The sequence below is a fragment of the Pelodiscus sinensis genome, chromosome 12, assembly GCF_049634645.1.
Source record: "Pelodiscus sinensis isolate JC-2024 chromosome 12, ASM4963464v1, whole genome shotgun sequence".
In the NCBI taxonomy this organism is placed as follows: Eukaryota; Metazoa; Chordata; order Testudines; family Trionychidae; genus Pelodiscus; species Pelodiscus sinensis.
In genome coordinates, this window is record NC_134722.1 from 6,529,246 (window position 1) to 6,549,565 (window position 20,320).

The window sequence follows — 20,320 nt, forward strand, 5'->3', positions numbered from 1 at the left end:
GAGCGCCCACACTGAAAGCGTGTTTTGCACAAGTAAATTTACAGTAAATCAAAAGAACAGAAGTCATCTGATTTTGCAGAAAAACTTGCCAGCTGTCTACACTGGCTGCTTGAATTTCTGGAAAAGCACTGACGATCTCATGTAAAATCCTCAGTGCTTTTCCGGAAATACTATGCTGCTCCCATTCGGGCAAAAGTCTTTTTCCGAAAGATTTTTGCGCAAAAGGGCCAGTGTAGACAGCATAGTACTGTTTTCCGCAAAAAAGCCCTGATCATGAAAATGGCGATCTGGGCTTTTTTGCGGAAAACCGTGTCTAGATTGGCCACGGACGCTTTTCCTCAAAAAGTGCTTTTCCGTTAAAAGCATTTTCAGAAAATCATGCCAGTGTAGACGTAGCCAAGGGTTTTGTGGTGTAGGTATTCCTCTTTCTATGAGGAATAACTCCTTTTTGTGCAAGAGTTCTTGCACAGGAAGGTGTGTGTGGATGGGCAACAGGGTTTTTTTGTGGAAAAAGAGCCAATCAAAAAAAGCACAGGTGCTCTGGTGGCTATTCTGCGAATAACAATCAAAGCATTCTTTTGAGAGAGTGTCCATGCAGTCTGGACGCGCTCTTGTGCTAGAAGTTTTTGTGGAAGATCTCTTCCAAAAAAAGCTTCCTGCACAAGAAACCTGCAGTGTAGACGTAGCCTCAGTGACTTCCTTCAGTGTTCAGCTCCCACATCCCTGGTGAAGGAATGATCACACACAACCAGGTGTGGCTGTGTACTATCAATTTTTTACAACCCCGATTTTTTTGGAAGTTGGGTGCACTTATTGTAAATGGTGTCCTTCTCTTGATTTTGCCATTGCCTTTTCTGTCTCATGTGGCATGGGATTATAAGACAGTAGGATGGGAGTCCTGCCTATATAAAAACTGACTGAGAAGTTTTGCATGTTCAAAAGTTTCAGAGGGGTAGCCGAGTTAGTCTGCAACTGGAAAAACTTAAAAAACAACTAATAGTCTTGCAGCACCTTAAAGACTAACAAAACATGTTGATGGTATCATGAGCTTTCCTGGGCATGTGCATCTACATGTTTTGTTAGTCTTTAAGGTGCTGCAAAACTATTCATTGCTTTTCGAGAACATTTGGGTTTGGCTCACTGTGATTCATCCGCCTAAGGAATCATTGTTCCCGGAAATTAAATAGCGTAGCAGCATTTTAACATATATACCTTCTAGAAGATTTTCCCGGCATTGCTCAGGTCCTTAACTCAGTTAATGTTTGTTTCTGCAAAATGAAATGAAAATGTCCAAGCTTCATTTGAATCACTGCTCTGGGGTGGGGATGGGGAGGAGAGGTTCAGTATAGAGGCTTCTCGGTGGAGAGAGGACAACCCCAGCCCTCTCTCACCACAGCAGCGTGGGGCCAGGTGAGAAACACCTCTCCATGGCTGCGGCAGCTTCAGCAGGCAGCGGGGGGAGGAGGAGGCCAGGCAGGAGCCAGTACTGGGGGTAGCCATCTTAAATGCCGGTTCCCCCCAGCACCAGCTCCCCGGTGCTGCCTGTCCCCTCCCCCGCAGCAGGCTCTCCACAGACACAGGCTGTTCCGTGGAATGTGGTGCAGCCTCTGTTCGCGGGGAGCTTGGGCCTGCTGCGGGCAGAGGTTGCTTCGTGGCCCTCCCCCCCACGCAGCGCTGCTGTCTCTAACAGGTGGCACTAGGGAGCGGGTGCTGGGGGAGAGTCTCCTCTGTAGGAGGCAGCAAGGAGGGTGCAGGCAGGTCCGTGGAGCCAGTACCCACAGGGAGCCTGCTTGAATGCCGGCTCCCCTCGTGTATCAGCTCCCACTTGCCGCCCTCACCCTCCATGCTGCTGCTTCTCTGTCAGAGGCAGCAGCGCTGGAGTGGGGAGGGCAGGTGGATCCGGTTCTCGGGGGGAGCCAGCTTTTAAGTTAGCTCCTCATGGGCACTGGCTCCCACTTTGCCCCCTCTTGCCGCCTCTGATACAGATTAACCAATAAGGATAATCTACATAATCACCATGTCATCTACATGATGACATCTCCACTTTCGCCTTGCTCCCTGACAAAGGGGGACAGTAAGCAATGTTCCTATATGAACGGGGGAAGGGGAGGCAGGGGAGAGGGAGTTTCAGCCCCCTCCACCCTCTTTAAAGGGTGCCCAGAGGGTGGGAGGCTCAGGGCTGTGGCAGTCCTGGACAAAGCAGGGGTGTGCCCTGGTGATTCTGTCTTTTTTCGCTATGGTTCTATGAGAAGCAATCTCATTCCAGGCACATCCAATTTTCCTGGTACACCCTAAACCTCTACTTTGCTTTAAATTAAGCTATGAGGAAATTGAATACCACATTTGGTGGTCTTGCCTCTTATCATGTAGGAGTTCTTGAGTAGACAGACAGACGGACAAACTCTCTCAAGTGTTTACTAGGGATGTAACCTGTGATCTAAGGACCAGTGTTCCCTGTAAGCTGTGCACTTGGACAGCTTCCCGGGAAAGATTCCGGTGCCGCTCAGCTGATTGGAAGAGCACCCACAGCCTCTCACAGCTGGCAGCATGTGTCTCTGTTGGTGGTGCACATCCACACATACCTTTATGCACAGAACAAAATTTATTTTGCACACGAATGGAGAAAAATTAGAGGGAACATTGCTAGGGACTGGATTCAGGAGACGTGTTCCTTTTCCTAGGCCCTCCCACTAGGTCTCAAGGAAAACTCCCTAAAACCTTCTGTGTTCTGGTTCACCCAGACTCTGAATGGGAATAGGAGACTTAGGGCATGTCCACACTAACTGGGAAAGTGGTGATCAGTCCCTTAGGAATTGATTTAGCAGGTCTTTACTAGATCACTCTCTCATCCATTTTGGTACTCCACCTGAATGAGAAGCATGAGAGTTTCTCTCATTGACCCCCCACAGTGGAGACCCCCCACGGCAATTTGACCTAAGGTACGCGGTATTCACATAGCTGGAGCTGTGTATCTTAGGTTGATATTTCCCCATAGCATAGACCTGCCCATGGCTACAAGGTGTGACAGGGAACAAAGGTAATGCTAGCATACAAAGGGTTAAATTCCTAAGCAGGCTTTGGGTTCATAGGACATTATTAAACACCAAGTAGCGGCCATTAGCTGTTTTTCCCCATTCGCTACACTTCCATCGGTGCGATAATAAAATGCAAAGTCTTATCAGCTAATAAGATGATAATCCTCGCACTGCAGATTATATAACGATTGTCAGTGGGTCAACTGAATTACAGAGAATTGGGCTTTTTTCTCCTCTTTCCCTGAAGCATCAAGAATTGGCCAATTTGAGTTGATGTGATTACGGAGCAGATGAGAACAGAGTTAAATTCTTTTATGAAAGGTAATATTAAAAAATGTACATGGTACACATCTTAAAGAAAATGAGATTCTGTACATCTGGAAGTCATGCCTGGATTATCTACAGGTGAAAGCATCATACGATGCATATAGTGTACAATCAGCAATGACTCTAATTTTGGTGCATATGTTTAACAATACAACTTAGATATTTGAATAGACTATTCAAGTAGTCATCACCTAGGGAAAGTTCTATGGAGAGTTGGTTGTGGGAAGCCAATGTATCCATGAGTGGAGTTTGTCCCGCAGTAAGTCAGAATCATACATGACTCGTGCACCCAAATTTTAATTGCTAAATGTGGTGCTACCTCGTGCTGTCATCCTTCTGAGAGGCCCTCCCTGCACCTCCTACCTCACAGGCACCAGTCACTTATGGTCAGAATTTAGAGTAGGTTTGTCCACTGGAAAACACCACCTATGTTCCCAAAAGTAGAGTCCTTGAGTAAGGAGGGGACTAGAAATCTGCATGGGGATAAGCTTTTGAGCCAAGCCCAGGGGAATTCAAGCTCACTTTTAGCCAGCCTGCCTCTCAGGCCAGAGAAAGAAGGCAAATGTGCTAAAGACCTAGCTACCTTTGCTATATATGCACAACAAGCCTGAGACTAGTTGCCAAAACCGCTTAGAAATCACAGAAATCTGGCTTGTGTGAGCTGAGTGTTGGCTACTTTTGGCTTGCGGCCTGTTGCTTGTTTAGGCTTCTTGCTACAGTAATTCCTCAATTCACACTACAGAGATGTTTCAGAAAATGATCGTGTTAAGTGAAAACGTGTTATACAGGGTCAATTTTCCCATTGAAAATAATGGAAAAGGTGGAGGTTGCGTTTCAAGCGGTGGTGTCTGTTGGGACCGGGACATAAGGTTGGGGGAGAAAGGGGACTGGGTTACAGCAGGGAGGGGAGGTGTTTGGCTCTGGGGAAGTGAAGGGGAGGAGAGGGGAGGGGGATTGGGTTGGGAGTATGCCCCTGTGACGGGTCTGCCAGGACCTGCACTGCGTGCGGCGAGGGAAGTCTCCAGGGAATGGCACGGTGAGCGGCAAACCCTCCACCGCCTTGCAGGGAGGTAGGGGAAGCCCCGTGCAGCCGCTGGCACAGGCCGGCTGGGGAAACCCAGCTGCCGGCCTGCAAGCGGGGGTGGAGGAGAGGGGGTAAAGCATCTGGTGAGAGGGAGTCAGTGGGGAACAGCGCAGCAAGCGGCGAACCCTCCGCCGTTTTGCAGGGAGGTGGGGGAAGCCCCGTGCAGCTGCTGGCAAAAGGGCCAGCTGGGGAAATCGTGTTATTCCAGGGACGGTTGTGTAATTCAAAAAACTTTCCCTAAAAAAAAATCGTGCTATCGCCAAAACGTGTTAAGCAGGCACGTGTTAAATGAGGAATTACTGTACTTTTGTTTGATCAGCTCCTGGCAAGCAGGGGCAAGCGGGAACGGGAGGGCAAACTGAGTCAGAGGGGGCACGCAGGAGAAAGTTCAGGGGTGCACTACAGTCCCAGGACCCACACTGCACGCCAGAGGGACATTGTCACATCAGAGTGTTGCAATTCTGTCAGGGACTGGCTTGTTTTGAAATGGGATTAGCTTGGGTTTTAGCTTATTGTGAAAGCCAGGTGCTTATTTACAGCATGTGAAAGTTGGCAATCTCCAGATTAGGGCCTTGAGCTGTTCCCACCCACCCTCCTCTCCCTATACTGCCCTCCTGTTCCATAGGACTTCCCGTCAAGGGAGTGCTCAGTCTTTATCTTCAAAGTGCTGCATGGCCTCAGCCCAGACCCTCTAATGCTCCAGGACAAAGACCATGGGCTGACAAGGTCAACGGTGATGTTGGACACAGAGGAGCTCTCAGCAGTAAGGGCAGTGTCTGATGGGTGGGAGACAGAGCTGACTCTGGGAGTGGTCCAAGGCTGGAATGAGCGTCCCCAGGAAGGAAGGTCCATCTCAAAGCTCACCACTCTCCACTTCACATGCAGCCTTCTCTAACACATAGCAGCAGGTGTATTTATATTACCCGCCCCCCCGCCAATGAAACAAGAGACTCCACAGAGCAAACAGCATGTGACAGATGTGTAGACACATTGTGGTGGGGTGGGCAATAACACGGCAGCAGTTGGCCAGGGTTAGCCGCTGCTATCTTTACCTGCAAGGCCGCAGGTAATGGTGATCACAGATCCCAATGGGGATGGATCGCTGTTCCCGGCCAATGAGAGCAGCAGGAAGTTGCGTGGACTGGGACACCACTTCCTGCAGCTCCCATGGGCTGGAAACAGCGATCCGCAGCCAATGGGAGCTTCAATCACCAGTACCTGCAGCCGTGCAGGTAAATATAGTGGTGGGGCCCACCAGGAGCTAATCCTGGCGGACCAGATCTGGCCCGTGGTCCGGTATCTGCCCAGCCCTGCACTATGGGGAGACACTCAGGTACTGTGGTAATATGAGTGTGCTGGTCTGTATATATGTGTGTGCATATGTGTGTGCGTGCATGCGTGCGTGCACAAATGCACCCCCTCCCCCATGATCCCTCAAGGCTTCAACTCCAGCCGGGCTGGGGAAGACTGGGGCAGCACGTTGCTCCAGCCCCCTTCCTTGTGTGCTGGCCAGCCAGGCGAAGGCTGGGACCGATTCGCCCCCCTTCCCCAGGAGCAAGGCCCAGCCCCACCCCTGGCCTTGCTCCAGGGAGAGTGGGGAGAGAGGGAGAAAGCAATCAGCCTCACCCTTCCCCGGGGCCAGCGGAGGGTGTTTTATTGCCATGTACGTTCCCCAAATGACAGCGACTGGATTCACAGCCAGCCCCTGGGAGCACATGGACAGGAGCTCAGACCTCGTCCCTGCTCAGGTGCACCATGTGCCTTCCCGCTCTGCACTCCTCCAGTTGCTGACCCCAGAGAGTCAGGATGAGGGAAGCCCCCCTAACCTCCAGGCTCAGGTAGCTCTGTTCTCCCGCCTCCCTGTCATTCACTCATTGACACTGCTTGTCAGGGGATTAACAGCACTGCATTGTTCTGGGTGATGAGCTACTTTGCATATTTAAAGAGACAGGACCAGACCCAGGTTGCCAGGAATGGGGTGGGGGTCACAGCCTTGGATTTGCCCTTGCAGCAAAAGCAAAGTCACAATACGATGCAATTTGTCCACTGCCTGCTCTGCTGGCCCTGTCCATATTGGGGGCTCGCAGCTGCCCAGGCCTGGCCATGGGGAGCCCCCAGCAGGGCGGGTGGAGCTTTGGGTAGGACTTCCTCCCCATATGGATGGACAAACACCGGCAGTCCCATGCTAGTGTGCCCAAAACAGCAGGATGGCACATGTGGGCATTCCCTGTCTGTGCTGGAGGGAGGGGGGGTATTCCCTGCCTTGTCAAAAGGTCACCCCCTTACCTGTGGGGATTTCAGGGACCTGCCCTTTTCCCCAGCAAAGTGCAATCATGTCCACCTAAGGATTGCAAAGCAAAGGACAAGGAGGAGAGCTGTCACTACCCCTGCTGTAAAGAGGGGGAAACTGAGGCACACAGCGGCTAACAGCCTTGCTCCCAATGCGAGTGCTGCAGCCTGCCAACTGGGCCCACAGAGAGCCACTGAAGACCATGGCAACAAGACAGCGCCTGAGTTAGGAGCAGGCCCAGGAACCCCAACTCCTACTCCGCTACTCTAACCACTAGACACACGCTGCCGGACAGAGGGGATAAGGGCCAGGGTCCTGCTCACTCCCCAGCAAGGGAAATGCAACCAAAGGCCAGGGCTTTGCTTTGCCAACACAGGGGTCATTAGCCAGCACTGCCCCGCACGGCACAGCCTGGCCGCCTGCTGCTAGTTCCAGCCCCCTGGTTCTATGTCCTGTTCTCAGAAGCTGGACAACAGCAGCTCTGTGCCTGAAGCGTCCGTCCCTCCCTTGGGGCAGGGGGGCTGTCTCCAGCGGGGACATTAATGCTCCATTTGCACCTGGGCCTCCTGGGACTGCAGCTCTCCATGGGTAATGCGGAAACAGGACGGAACCATGTCCTTCACTCCCCACCTTTAGGGACACCTTTGGTCAGAGCAGGGTGGAGGTTGTGCTAGGATGGCCAGGCCTTATTCCTAGCCCTGCCAGTCTCTTTCCAGCTCTGCCACTGACTTTCCTGGTGGCCTTGGGCACACCCCACAGCCCGAGTGGCTCAGCTGTCCCAGCTCCAAGATGGGGACCATGGTCCTACCCTGCGCCCCCAGGCCTGAGCTAGCTCAGTGCTGCCTTAGAAACTGGCCTGAACTAAAAGCCAAGCTTGTAACAACCCCCAGCCTGGCAGATGCTTATTTCTGGCCACTATGTGGGCTGCTTTCTCGTCAAGGCCCCACGCCAAGACTGATGAGTGGCCAGAGATCCCGAGTGCCCCCACCAAAGAAATGAGAGGTGGAAGCCGGTTTAACCTCACATGCTTCCAGGAGGGGGGCTTTGGTTGTGGATCGTGTGGCATTCAAACGAGCGACTCCCACTTGTGTAACGAATGCCCCGGGTCTCTGCCCAGCTGCCTGGGAAGCCAACAATGACACAAATATGTGGCTTCAGCCCCCTCCTGCCTTGCAGGGAGCGTGAGCCGGCGGCAGCGCTACTTGGGCACAACCCGGCTCCACAATTCGCCTCTTTGGGTCACACTAGTGTTTGTGCGATTGGGGTTCAGGGACCCCCCCCCCCCCCCCAGGCCTGTACACGGTGAGTGTGTGCGAAGGGCGCAAACACACCCCTCATGGTTCCCCAAGTAAGCATGATCCATCTGGCCAGGGGGAAGGCTGGGGCTGATGGCCCCCCTGCCCAGGAATGAGGCCGGGGGCAGGGCCCTCAGCCAGCTGGAGCATGGGGGCGGAAGACTTGGGTAATGTGCCACTCCTGCCTTGCCCCGGCTGGGAGAGCATGCTCACTTGCAGGACCATGGAGGGAGGTGTTCGCAGCCTTGCAGCCCACATTTACAAAAAAATCACCCCTCCCCCGAAATTCCTGCATACGGGCCGGTTTTCCTGGTATAAACCCCTGTACAGGGCAGCAGTCTGCCTCTCCATGTCGGCCCACGAAAGCCTTGGCTGCCTTTTAAATACTGTTGTTGGCTGGTTTCTTAGAAGGGGTCCGAACTGCTGTTCCAGGAGATGGGCGGCCTCCCCTCTTAGCAGAGACAGAAAAGAGTTCTCTGAGCCCCTAGCCGTGGTTAGAACCCGGCTGTCTGGCCACCCACTCTGGTGCTCACCCATCGCAAGCTCCCCAGAACCCGTGCAGAATGAGCTGGACGGTCTCCCGAGAAAAGCCACAGGGTTACTGAGGAATGGCTCCGCTGCGGTTTTGTACAATCCATCTAATCTTGTCCTGACTTCTGTGAAATCAGGAAGGCCGTGGGAGAACATCCACGCCCTGCTCATGAGAAGACGGAGGAAGTCAGGGTGGTGTCTGAGAACACATGTGGGGGAGGAGGCAGGGAGAGAAGGAAGGAGAGATGAGGGTAACCGTGTTCCCATGCTAACAATAGCCCTTATCTCTGCTCCAGGGAGAGGGGCTGAATTTATTTAATAAATCACCCATTCACTGGGAGAATGACAAAGGATGCATTCTGCTGCCGCACACTCAAAGGGTTAATGTCTCCTTAGCCGGGACTGGTGTCATACCAGACTGGCTGGTTGCCAGATCTCGGCTTGCTTTGTTTTTCTTAGATCTTTTGTTAATGGTTCACATAAGGCCAGGGGCTCTGCAGAACCTGGAAGGGCTGAGATGGTAGGGCAGGGAGAACAGATCGGCTTCTGCTCTCTGGCACATGCTGGCAGAAACGGCAAGGAACTCCACTGATATCCGTAGAGTTACTCCAGGCGTAATGGAAGGCAGGATCTGGCCCAGTCTATTTATGTAGAGGGCCAGAATCTTCTGGGATCTCTCCTGCATCTTCCCCTGGCTCATCTTTGTGGCTCCCAAGAAAGCCACCTGGATGCCTTTCCAGAATCCTTCCGTGTCACCCAGAGGTGGCTCCCGCCTGCAGAGTTGCACCTACCAACACAAGATCTGAATGTATCCCAAAGAATTGGGCAGGGAAAGCGAGAGGTAGGGAAATGAACAGCTAACTGGACCCTGAATGGAGAACAGGGTCTCATGAGAGCAATGATGAGAGGCAGCTGCACATCTGCTATCTCTGACCTGGCCTTCCTGGCAGCTTCTCTGCTGACTTACCATCACCCCTCAATTATCTTGCCCTTTTGGATGGAAAGTTCCGGCTTTCCCCCTTTTTTTTAGTATGGAAAAATGTCCTCAGAATTCAGCCTCACTTCTTTGGCTGAGCCGCAGAATTTGGGCCAGTGAGTTACAAGGGAACATAAGAACATAAGAACGGCCGTACTGGGTCAGACCAAAAGTCCATCTAGCCCAGTATCCTGTCTGCCGACAGTGGCCAGCACCAGGTGCCCCAGAGAGGGTGGACCGAAGACAATGATCAAGTGATTTGTCTCCTGCCATCCATCTCCAGCCTCTGACAAACAGAGGCCAGGGACACCATTTCTATCCCCTGGCTAATAGCCTTTTATGGACCTAACCTCCATGAAATTATCTAGCTTCTCTTTAAACTCTGTTATAGTCCTAGCCTTCACAGCCTCCTCTGGCAACATTTCCGGCAAACACTGCTTTAGAAGAACAAACACAAAAACTGGTGCTCTGCTGATATCCTAGAAATGCTTTTTGTCTTGGATGAGATTGAACAGAGCAGCGTTTGTATTAGCCCCTGCATATGATGATGCCGGGCCTGGGGGGATGTTTGTGATCTGAAGCAACGTTACACCTCACCTTTAAATCTTGTAACTTGTCACTGGCTTGCATGGAGTTGTTGTTATCTTTTGTGTGGTGGTAATGCCTATCGACGCCAACTGAGATCCAGGCCTCATTGTGCTGAATTCTGGAAGGAACGGTTCCTGCCCCAGGGGGCTCACAATTGAAATAGACAAGAGGTGGGAGCCAGGAACCGTGATTTTCTCCATTGTACAATCAGAGAAATGTCAGGCAGGAAGGGACCCTGAGACGTTGTCACATCCAGTCCCCTGCACTACACCATCCCTGACAGAGGGTTTGTCCAGCCTAGTCTCAAAAGCCTCCCATATTGGGGCTTCTACTGTCTCCCTTGGAAAACGCTTCCAGAGCCTAATGACTCTGATCGTTAGAAAATTGTGTCTAATAGCTTACCTCAATTTTGCTTGCTGTAGGTTAATTCCATTACAAGTTGAACCTCTCTCATCCGGCACTCTTTAGTCTGGCAACATCTGTGGTCCAGCATGCTTTTTGTTAGCCGGATGCTCACTTAGCACAGATGTGGCTAAGTTTCCTGCGGTCCTAAAAAGTTTGTTTACAGCCACCAGTCCTGGCTAGTGTTTTGTGCTGTGATTTAGCTCTAATTTACCCCTAAAATGTCATCTAAGCACCCAGTAAGCCGTGGAAGTGTTGGCAATGCTGCTAGACAAGATCAACCTCCTGTGGTTCGGTAAATTCTCTGGTTTGGTACCAGTCAGGTCCAGAGGGTGCTGGCCTAGAGAGGTTCAATCTATACTTCTTTGCCTATCTTCAGTGAACAGGAAGGCTACGTCTAGACTGGCCCCTATTACGAAATAGCCATGCTAATTTCCAACTTTGGAATAGGGAAATCCGCAGGGGATTTCAAGTAGGAATAAGAGATCCTCCGGAAAAGGGCTTTATTCCGGAGGATCGCGCCAGTCTAGACGCTTTTTTCCGCCTTTTCCCCAAGCCGGAAAAAAAGCGGCGGACATGTTTATTTAAATCCTGCGGGGGATATTTAAATCCCCCACGGATTTCCCTATTCCAAAGTTGGAAATTAGCATGGCTATTTCGTAATAGGGGCTAGTCTAGACGTAGCCGAAGAGCTACTGATCCCTGTCCTCTTTATAACCTATTTATTTAGGGGTCTGCACATCCCAAACGCATAACTCTGGTCACCTGTAGAAGTGGGCTGTGCCCACGAAAGCTCATGATACCATCGACATGTTTTGTTAGTCTATAAAGTGCTACCAGACCATTTGTTGTTTTTTAAGTTTATCCTGTTACAGACTAATTCGGCTACCCCGTGAAGCTCTTTATAACAGTCCTTAACAGCTTTGAAGACTTTTTCTCAGATCCTGTCTCAGTCTTCTTTTCTCAAGGCTAAACATGCCCAGTTTTTTTACTATTCCTCGGAATAAGAAAACCTTGCTCTTATGTAGAACCTGTCAGCACATCTCAAAGCGCTTCACTGAGGAGATCTGGGTCATTATCTCTCTTTTACAGATGAGGAAACAGGGCACAGAGCGATGATGTGATGTGCCCAAGGTCACTCAGGAAGTCAGGGGCAGAGTTAGGGAATGAGCCCCAAGCTAATGCCTCATCACCAAACTCATGCTTCCTTAGAGTGTGGACCAGTGTAATGAGTAGGGGATTGGCAGCTAGAAAGTCCTGGGTTCTACACCTGAAGTGGGGGGGGGGGATGCAAATCAATGGAGAAGGGGGTTAATTTGACACTTCTCTCTCCCAGGGTGGTGGGGAGTTTCCAGTTAAGGGCTGTGCTCTGCTTTGCGGGCCTCTCCGGATGCAATCTTTGTATGACTGCTGGCAGCAGTGCTCACTTGGACCCGGTGCTAGTTCCTGCTTAAAAACAATCTGTAAAACCAGCCTCTTCCTGCAGCAGCATGTGATGCGGCAGCTCTCTTTGTGACCTCTCTCTGTAGGCAGGAGCTCAGCCTCTTGTCCAGAGAGTCAGGAGGGTGCACTGGAACCCGTCTCAGTAACATGGGCAGCCTCTGCTTAATCTCGCTGTTTGCTTTCTCTCTTAGGATCCAGCATTTTAAGGAGAGCATCAGGTTCATTCATGAATGCCGGCTGCACGGGGGAGGCTGCCTCATTCATTGGTCAGTGTGGATGTCAATTGCCACAGGGGTTTATATTCCCTGTGGTTTTCATTGTTACCAGTAGCTCTGTTAATACTGCTATAGCATCCAAAGGCCCTGGTGACAGCAGCGTCCCATTATGAGGCTGCTGCACAGACACAGCGAGTGACATGTCCTACCTTGATGAGGACATGGGTCCCTTAGTGCCGGGTGCTGCATACACCTCCTGGGAATGACATGAGACCAGCAGCACAGGCACAGAGGGAGTGACAGACCCGGTCCCAACGGAGACCAGGTTCCCACTGTGCCGGGAGCTGCACGCAGCCAGTGAGACAGGCCCTGCCTTGAAGCGCTTGTGGTCTAAAGAGGCAAGAGAGATTAGTGGTGGGGGAAAGAGAGGCCTAGAAATGGGAGGCATCTTGCCCAAGGGCCCCCAGCAGATCAGCAGTAGAGCTGGGAACAGAATCGATCTCTCTTGTGCGGCAGTGGAAGTAACTTAACATTTCTTACCGGCGCCATCCTATTGCAACCTGGGTCACTGCCGGCTCTTTAAATAGCTCCCTGCTGGCTTTGTCGGCAGCTCAGCCAGCTCCTGCTGGAGCTGGGCACCCACTTCCTTTCACCTCTGCTTGAGCCTCAGTGCAGTTTCCTATCTACCGGATTCACAATGTTAGGAAAAGGCTTCTTGAAAGAGGCCCCTCTGAACCAAGGGACTGGCTTTCCACACCCGCTTGTGTCCTGTACCGGGTGTTGGTGCAGGGCTAACCGATGCACTCCCGGCAGGAGGTACTTCTAGCCAGGCGGCTGAATTGGGGGTGCCTCTCTAGCGTGCATGCATGGGGCTTTCCCACCTCCTGTGTGCACCCTGTCACTGTGCGCTCTTCTTGTTTTCAACCCTCCTGTTACGACAGCCTGGCTGGTGTTTCCCGCAGCACCACGGTCCTGGTGGCTTACCTAATGACGGTGACCGACCTCAGCTGGGAGGAGTGTCTGGCTGCCACCAAGGTCGTCCGTTCCTATGTCAGTCCCAACTTTGGCTTCCAGCAGCAGCTGCAGGAATACGAGAGGACTCTGCTCAAGGAGGTACATGCTTCCCTCTCCTTGCTCATGGGTTTGTGTTTCCCCAGGAGACAAAACAATCTTAGGCCATGACACTCAGTTGTTCCCATTTTACGGGTGTGATGCAGTGTTGGGGCAGGATGTGATGACCGCACATGCATGATGTGCATGCATAGGAAGTTGCAACATCATTGTGCCTCCGTATCCAAAATAAATCAAGAATCGTGGAGGCCAAATCTTCTGAGGGTTCCCTGTTAGCAAAATTCACAGGTGCATCTGTTTGGCATGCATAAAATACATAACTGATCATGCAGACACCAAGTGCTGGTACAAGTTGGGGGCGGGGGTAGGGATGGGCCTGCTACTTGTTACTTGGGGGTTTTGTTGTTTTTATGCATGCAAAAAAAAAGTGCCTACACATTTTGTGGGTGCATTTGTGGGTGATAAATTTGGTACCATCATAATCCGAAGAGCTCTGTGAGATCGGCTGGTGAAAAAGAGACCCTGCTGGGTATTCCAGGATGGTTAGTGAGTGTCCCTATGGAGAGCCACAAATTGCAGGTGGGGGCTACAGCATCAGAACCCCCGAACTAGGCGAGCGGAGAGGGGGGAGATAAATCCAAGTCAGGATTGCGATGCTTTGGGAGTTTGAACAGCGCATGATCTAAGCAGGGCTTCATTTAACAGCAAGTCTCCCATGTTCAGCAGCACCGAACAGACACTGACACATATGAATTAAGAAATTCATCTTGTAGCAGGAGCGTTTTACCCCCATAGGAGACAGGACAGGACAGGGCAGGTAATCAACATTACCCCTCCTTGGACACCTGGTAGGGCTGGCAGGCCAGCCAGTGCACGGCACACCTCTTGGGATGTTTAATAAATGTCACTTCCAAGCATTCTCCCCCAGAGCCATGCTGCCTGCCTCTCGCCCAGACAAGCAAAACGCCTCCGGTTAGTATTACCAAGAGCCTTGCGCACCGGCCTTTAGTTTTATGACAGGTTGTAGCCAATCTGTTCCATTCCCGGCCCCAGGATCTCTGATTAAGGGGACTTTTTTTCTCTCATCCAAAGGGGCTAGCTTGTGACACAGCTCAGAAAGTCGACAGCTTCCCACTGAGGCTGGGCTTGTGTGGACTGGTGCCCTTGTTACTTCCTTTCTGGGCCCGTTGTTTTTATGGCTGTGGTCAGGCCCTTCTGAGCAAACTCGGCCTGGGGTGGGCTGGGGTGTCACATGGTAAAGCAGCCGCCTGACAGTCACCAGCCTGTAGGCACTTCTCCAGAAACAAGTCAAATGAATTACAAAATAGGCTGCACCCTGGAGATTCCCTCTGGGGCTTCCCCCCCATGAACGGAGCTTGCCTGGCCATAGGACACTCCGTGCAGTTGGATGGAGGCCTCGCAGAGGATGCTGCTGTGAGGCAGGCGCCGCTGAACCAAATCCTCGGTGTTCATATATCATGGGTCAGCGCCAGCCCCAAACTCAGGAGATAAAAATCGTAATTCGTGTTGCATTTGTCTGTGGCTTCTTGAGTCCTTCAGCCACACGTGGGGAGGCGCTAGAACCGACGTGAAGGGGTTTCCATTCTACATGGGCTTACAGTTTGGTTCAGTGGCTCTCAGCACCCCCATTATACACATTGCTCCGGCCTTCTCCACCCCAGCTCAGGTCACATTTTTCAAGCTATTCTCCACAGACAGAAAAGCTAGACACAAGAACGACCAAACTGGGTCAAACCAAAGGTCCATCTAGCCCAGTATCCTGTCTGCCGACAGTGGCCAATGCCCGGTGCCCCAGAGGGAGTGAACAGAACAGGGAATCATGAAGTGATCTCTCTCCTGTCATCCAGTTCCAGCCTCTGACAAAAAGGTTAGGGACACCATTCCTACCCATCCCGGCTAATAAGTATTGATGGACCTCTCCTCCATGCATTTATCTAATTCTTTTTTGAACCCTGTTAAAGTCCTCACCTTCACAACCTCCTTTGGCAAGGAGTTCCACAGGTTGCATGCTGCACGAAGAAAAACTTCCTTTGGTTTGTGTTTAATCTGCTACCTGCTCTGAATTTTAAAAGAGACTGCTGAGAGGCTCACTCCCTCACGTGATGCCAGCAGTTGGGCCTTCTCTGCCGGAGCCCGTGCTATTATGGCAGCTAGCTAGGTACATGAGTGTGCTATCCATGCTGCAGTCACACCTGGGTTTTGCGGTGTAGACATACCCTGTGTCCAATGTCCCACCCACTGCACCACACCAGCTGTCATCCTAGAGGCCCCTTTGCCTTTGACACCTGCTGCCTTACTCTCTAACTGCAGTAACATGAGTGGCCTGTCCCCGGGCAGGTGCTGGTGTCGATCTGTGCACCAGGGTGCACAGGGAGACTTTGTAAACCGATGGATTTCCCCTCGTGATACAGCTGAGCTCCCACTGGCCCAGGGAGCCTCAGACCCCTGGCAGATGCACCCCTCCCACTGTCCAGGGGGCATACCCAGCTCAGATAAATTTGGAGATAAATTTGGTCCTGAAGTGGGGGCCAGCTGTGAGGTGTGAGGGGCAGTCTGGCTCATGCTGGAGGAATTGCCCCTTATAACCAAGCACGTGGCAGCAGATACAACTGTCAATCAGGCTGGCTCTTGCTTTTCCCTGTTGGGATGTCAGAAACAGTTCACGGTCAGGGTGTCATAGGGGCAGTGAGTGGAAACGTGGGCTGATGCAGGATGCGGAGGATTGCTCCCACCAGGAGCAATGACTGGAAACATACTCCTGGGAGATGAGCCACAGTGACCGACTACGACAGGCCTGGGCAAAATCCGGCCAAATCCAGCCCACGGAGGCAGCAGAGCGCCCCAGTCCCCTGCCCTAGGGGGACACAACCGCCTGCCTCATCCCAGCTGCCTCCCAGACTCCTGCACCCCAGTACCTTACCCCAAGCTCCCTTCTGCACCCCACCCCTATTCTGGACCCCGCACCTCCTCCATTCATATCATGGAAGAGTGCGGCTCTCGACCACTTTCCAAAATCTTGGAGTGGCCCCCATCAAAAATCATTGCCCACCCCTGGACTAGGAACATGCTGCTGTCACATGCACAAGATCAGGTGGCAAAACCAGATGCAGCAGCACCGACCTGCTCTGTAGACTCAGGCCCTGGCCCGGGCAGTACTGATCACCTCCATCTCCGTCCAGTCCTAGCTAACGGGACCTAGAGGTGCTCAGCCTCTCACAAGATTTGGGCCTCAAAGGGTTAACCTGGACATTGTTTCAGAGCTCAGTTTAAGGCAGGGCTGGCCTCTGGCAAGTGGATTTCTTTCCAGGAGCTTCCTCTTGGCAGGAAGCAGCTGTGCTGTCTGTGAATGCAGGTCTCCTTGCAATGCATTGTCCTAGCCATCCGCCGGTGATGCAGCGACCTGTTGGGTTAGTGACCGGTGTAGATGGCTGCTGCCAGATGAGCCATGTGCGGCGTGTACTCCCGGTGAGCTGGCTGCATACGAGACTCTGTCCAAGAGCTAGTTTCGCCAGGACCCATGGAAAAGCTTGTGTCTAGGGCATCGGGCCCGACTGTGGTCTGACAGTGGACTAGATCAGGAGTAACTGGGTGGCAGGCAGCGGGCAGTCACTCTGTTCCACCAGTGCAAAGAGGAAAATGCCACCCGTATGATTCTAGGGTTGGGAATAGGCAGGTAGGATATCCTGCTCGGCCACATTTCGGGACGTCGGTTCTTATCAGTTGTTTACTAGCAAGGAAATGCAGCCTTGCTTTCTGGCCTGCGACCAATAGAGTGACACCTCCACCCTTTGCAGAACGGGGACTGTTTTCCTGCGTCAAGGCAATGGGTGCACACGCTACGCCGCGGGTTCTGCAGCCTGCAGAGCGATCAGAGCCAGGATTGCAGAAATCCCCACTAGAAAGCCCCTGGATTTCAGTGGAAGCCAGCCCCCGCTCAAGAGCTTGTGCTGTCAGGGATGGCTCAGCATGGGGACACCCTTCGTTGCTCCTGAGAGCAGAGGGGAAGCCTAGCAAGGGATCCCCTCGGTCACTGCTAGACAAAAGCATCATTGGAGCCGCTCTCAAAGGTGTCTTTATTGTCCCCCACTGGAGCCCAAGACCCAGCCATGCCAAGTTCTGAGCCTGCGTTTTCACAGCAGCCACTCGAATGCCTGGATACATTAAAATGTAGGATGATTATTTGTACCGGAGTCACCTAGAGGCCAGGGCCCTGTGCAAAGAGGCAGCTAGCTCCTCCCCCAAACAGATTACAATCAGGATAGCTTGAGGAGTTTAGGAGGGTATATGGTACTATATAGAGAACTAGCTATACGGGGTCTGAGCAATGCTCCATCTAGTCTGTTAGCCTGTCTCTGACAGCGGCCAGCAGCTGCTTGTGACGAAGGTGCAAGAAACCCCCTTAGTGGTCTTTAGTGGTCATAACATTTGCTGACCTTGCAGAACCGTAATCTGGTCTCTGCCTTCTATCTGTACCCTCCGAGATGGACTCTTAGGCTATGTCTAGACTACATGGCTCTGTCGACGGAGCCATGTAAAATAGTTTATTCAGCATAGTCAAAGAAGCGGGGATTTAAATAATCCCCGCTTCATTAAAATAAAAATGGCCGCCGCTCTGTGTCGACGATCAGCTGATCCAGCACAGCGTGGCAGTCTAGACGCGGTGTGATCGACAAGGGAAGCCTTTCACGAGGCATATCGGAGCGGTCGACAAAGGCTTCCCTTGTCGATCGCGCTGCGTCTAGACTGCTGCGCTGTGCCGGATCAGCTGATCGTCAGCACAGCGTGGCGGCCATTTTTATTTTAACGAAGCGGGGATTATTTAAATTCCCACATCTTTGACTATGACGAATAAACTATTTTACATGGCTCCGTCGACAGCGTCATGTAGTCTAGACCTAGCCTTGGGTGCGTCTACACTGCACCGTTTTTCCAGAATAAAACAATACTAGCGTCCACACTGCAATTGCATTATTTCGACAGAATGTTGAAATAACAGAGGGCTTTATCCAATGGCGGTAAACTTCATTTCACGAAGAATAAGCCTTTTTCGGAAAAAGGTGTATGGGGACGCTCTATTTCAAAATAAGCTTTTCTAGGAGATCTCTTCCAGAAAATCTTATTCCAAAAGAAGCCTGCAGTGTAGAGCCTTAGGGTTCATCTACACTGCATCGTATCTTATTTTGATGTTATTTCAAAATAGTTTATTTCGTCATTGGGTTCAAAATAACTTGCTCTTCCGAAACATCCCTTTACTTCTCATGGAATGAGGTTTACAGGGACGTTGGAATAGGGAGCCCGAAATAATGGGGTGGCTGTGAAGACATGGGATAGCTATTTCGGGATACTCCGGTATCCTGAAATGGCATTGCAGTGTAGACGTAGCCTTAGAATCTATGGCTCTTCTCGGCCACTTCCTGTTGCAACACAATGGGAGGGATGGCATGGGGCTGTCACCGAGATTCATAGGAACAATGTTCCCTTTTCAGACAAGCCCATAATATCAGCCCGGCTGACCATAGACATTAGCAGGCACTGGCGCCACTGAGGAGAAATCAGACTGAACAAAAATGGCTCAAAACCAAATAGCATGACAGGCAAGAAACAACTTGTACAGGAGACCTACGCCGGTTGTTCCTGGAGTCACTCTCAAATCAGAATGCCAGGTGTTTGCTCATGGTTATTTGGCTGCCCTATGAACCAGGGTAACTTCTCGGCAACAAGAAGCAAACAATCCCATTGTAATGTCACGACACAAAGTGAAAGCAGGTATGCATGTGACATTTTTCAATGGTGATGTCACCATTATGTTTACCAAGCCACATGCCACACGTTGCACAGAGACTGGGAGGTGTGTATCTTGCCATTCTTTGCCTGTACAGCGCTAGGGGTGGGAAATAGATCTGCTGTTAATGGAACCACTGCTGGCTGCTTAAGAAACTTCTCTTCTGTAGCGCCCAGAGCTTATAACAGTCTCCTTGGGTATGTCTATACTACAGCGTTATTTCGAATTATCTTAATTTGAAATAGTTAATTTGAATTAAGCTAATTCGAATTAATGCATCTACACACAAAATCTATTTCAAAATAGCATTTTGCTATTTCGAAATAGCGCATCCATACTGAGTGGACCCTGAACCAAAGTTAAGGCTGGCCAGAACCAGTGCTGGCAGGGCATCAGGTTAGGACTTAGTGTGTGGGGCTGCTGCCTGAGGCTAACTGAGCTCCATGCTTACAGGGACCCTACCCCCACCCCGGACAGGGTTCCCCGCTTGCTTGTCTACCTCGATGAGGGACAGCAAAGCAGTCCTGTCTTCTGACGAAGGCATGCATCTGTCGAAGTGGGTCTTTGCCCACGAAAGCTTATGCTCTTACACTTCAGTTAGTCTATAAGGTGCCACAGGACTCCTCGCCGCTTTTGCAGATTCAGGCTAACACGGCTACCCCTCTGATACTTGAATCCTGTCTTGGAGTGCCCTGAGTGCCTGCACTCGGGACACCACAGCACTCAGCCACATGGAACCAGAATTGCCCCAGGGCAAGCTGGTGCATCTCGTGGGGTCGGTGCCATCAGCCCGGCTGCACTTGCTGCAGGCTGCCATCTGGGGGGCCCATCGGGGGGCTCTCAGGATTCAGGAGGCCCTGCGGGAGAGCGTCCACCACAAGGAGTCTTCAGAGCCACTGCGGTCCTCCCCACTGAGGGCTCGTGCCCCATTCCTCCCTCACCTCCTTCCACTTACCCCTCCCTAGCCTCCCTTCCTGATGTCAAATAAAAGACACGTATGTTCAAAAATAGAAACTGGATTTATTGAACAAAACTGGGGGGGGGGGACGAACCTATGGGGAGACTGGGAAAAGGAGGTGGGAGAGGGGAAGAGAGAGGGTGGGAGAGGGGAGGGGGAAACCTGGGAGGAGGGAGCTGGAAGGGGGAAGCAAGGGGAAGAAGGGGGAGGAGAAGCTCAGGGCCCAGGGTTGGGGGGTCTCGCCGGACCAACGTGATTTTCATGCAGACCTGCTCCTGGGTTCGCATGTGGCCTTTGGTGGC

General features: G+C 51.8%; 1 protein-coding gene across 5 annotated transcripts in view; it reads left to right on the forward strand.

The window, feature by feature from the left end:
• The window catches only part of LOC102456181 (dual specificity protein phosphatase 22-A-like), a 67,050-nt gene that overhangs the window by 37,416 nt on the left and 9,314 nt on the right, over positions 1-20,320 (forward strand). For 3 of the 5 annotated variants that reach the window (XM_025178615.2, XM_006137364.4, XM_075939948.1), the window contains 2 exons: positions 12,163-12,237; positions 13,128-13,299. In XM_025178615.2, the coding sequence (XP_025034400.2) occupies positions 12,163-12,237; positions 13,128-13,299 (247 nt within the window). The remainder of the gene's footprint in view (positions 1-12,162; positions 12,238-13,127; positions 13,300-20,320) is intronic. The other 2 variants (XM_075939950.1, XM_075939949.1) reach the window with 1 other exon arrangement.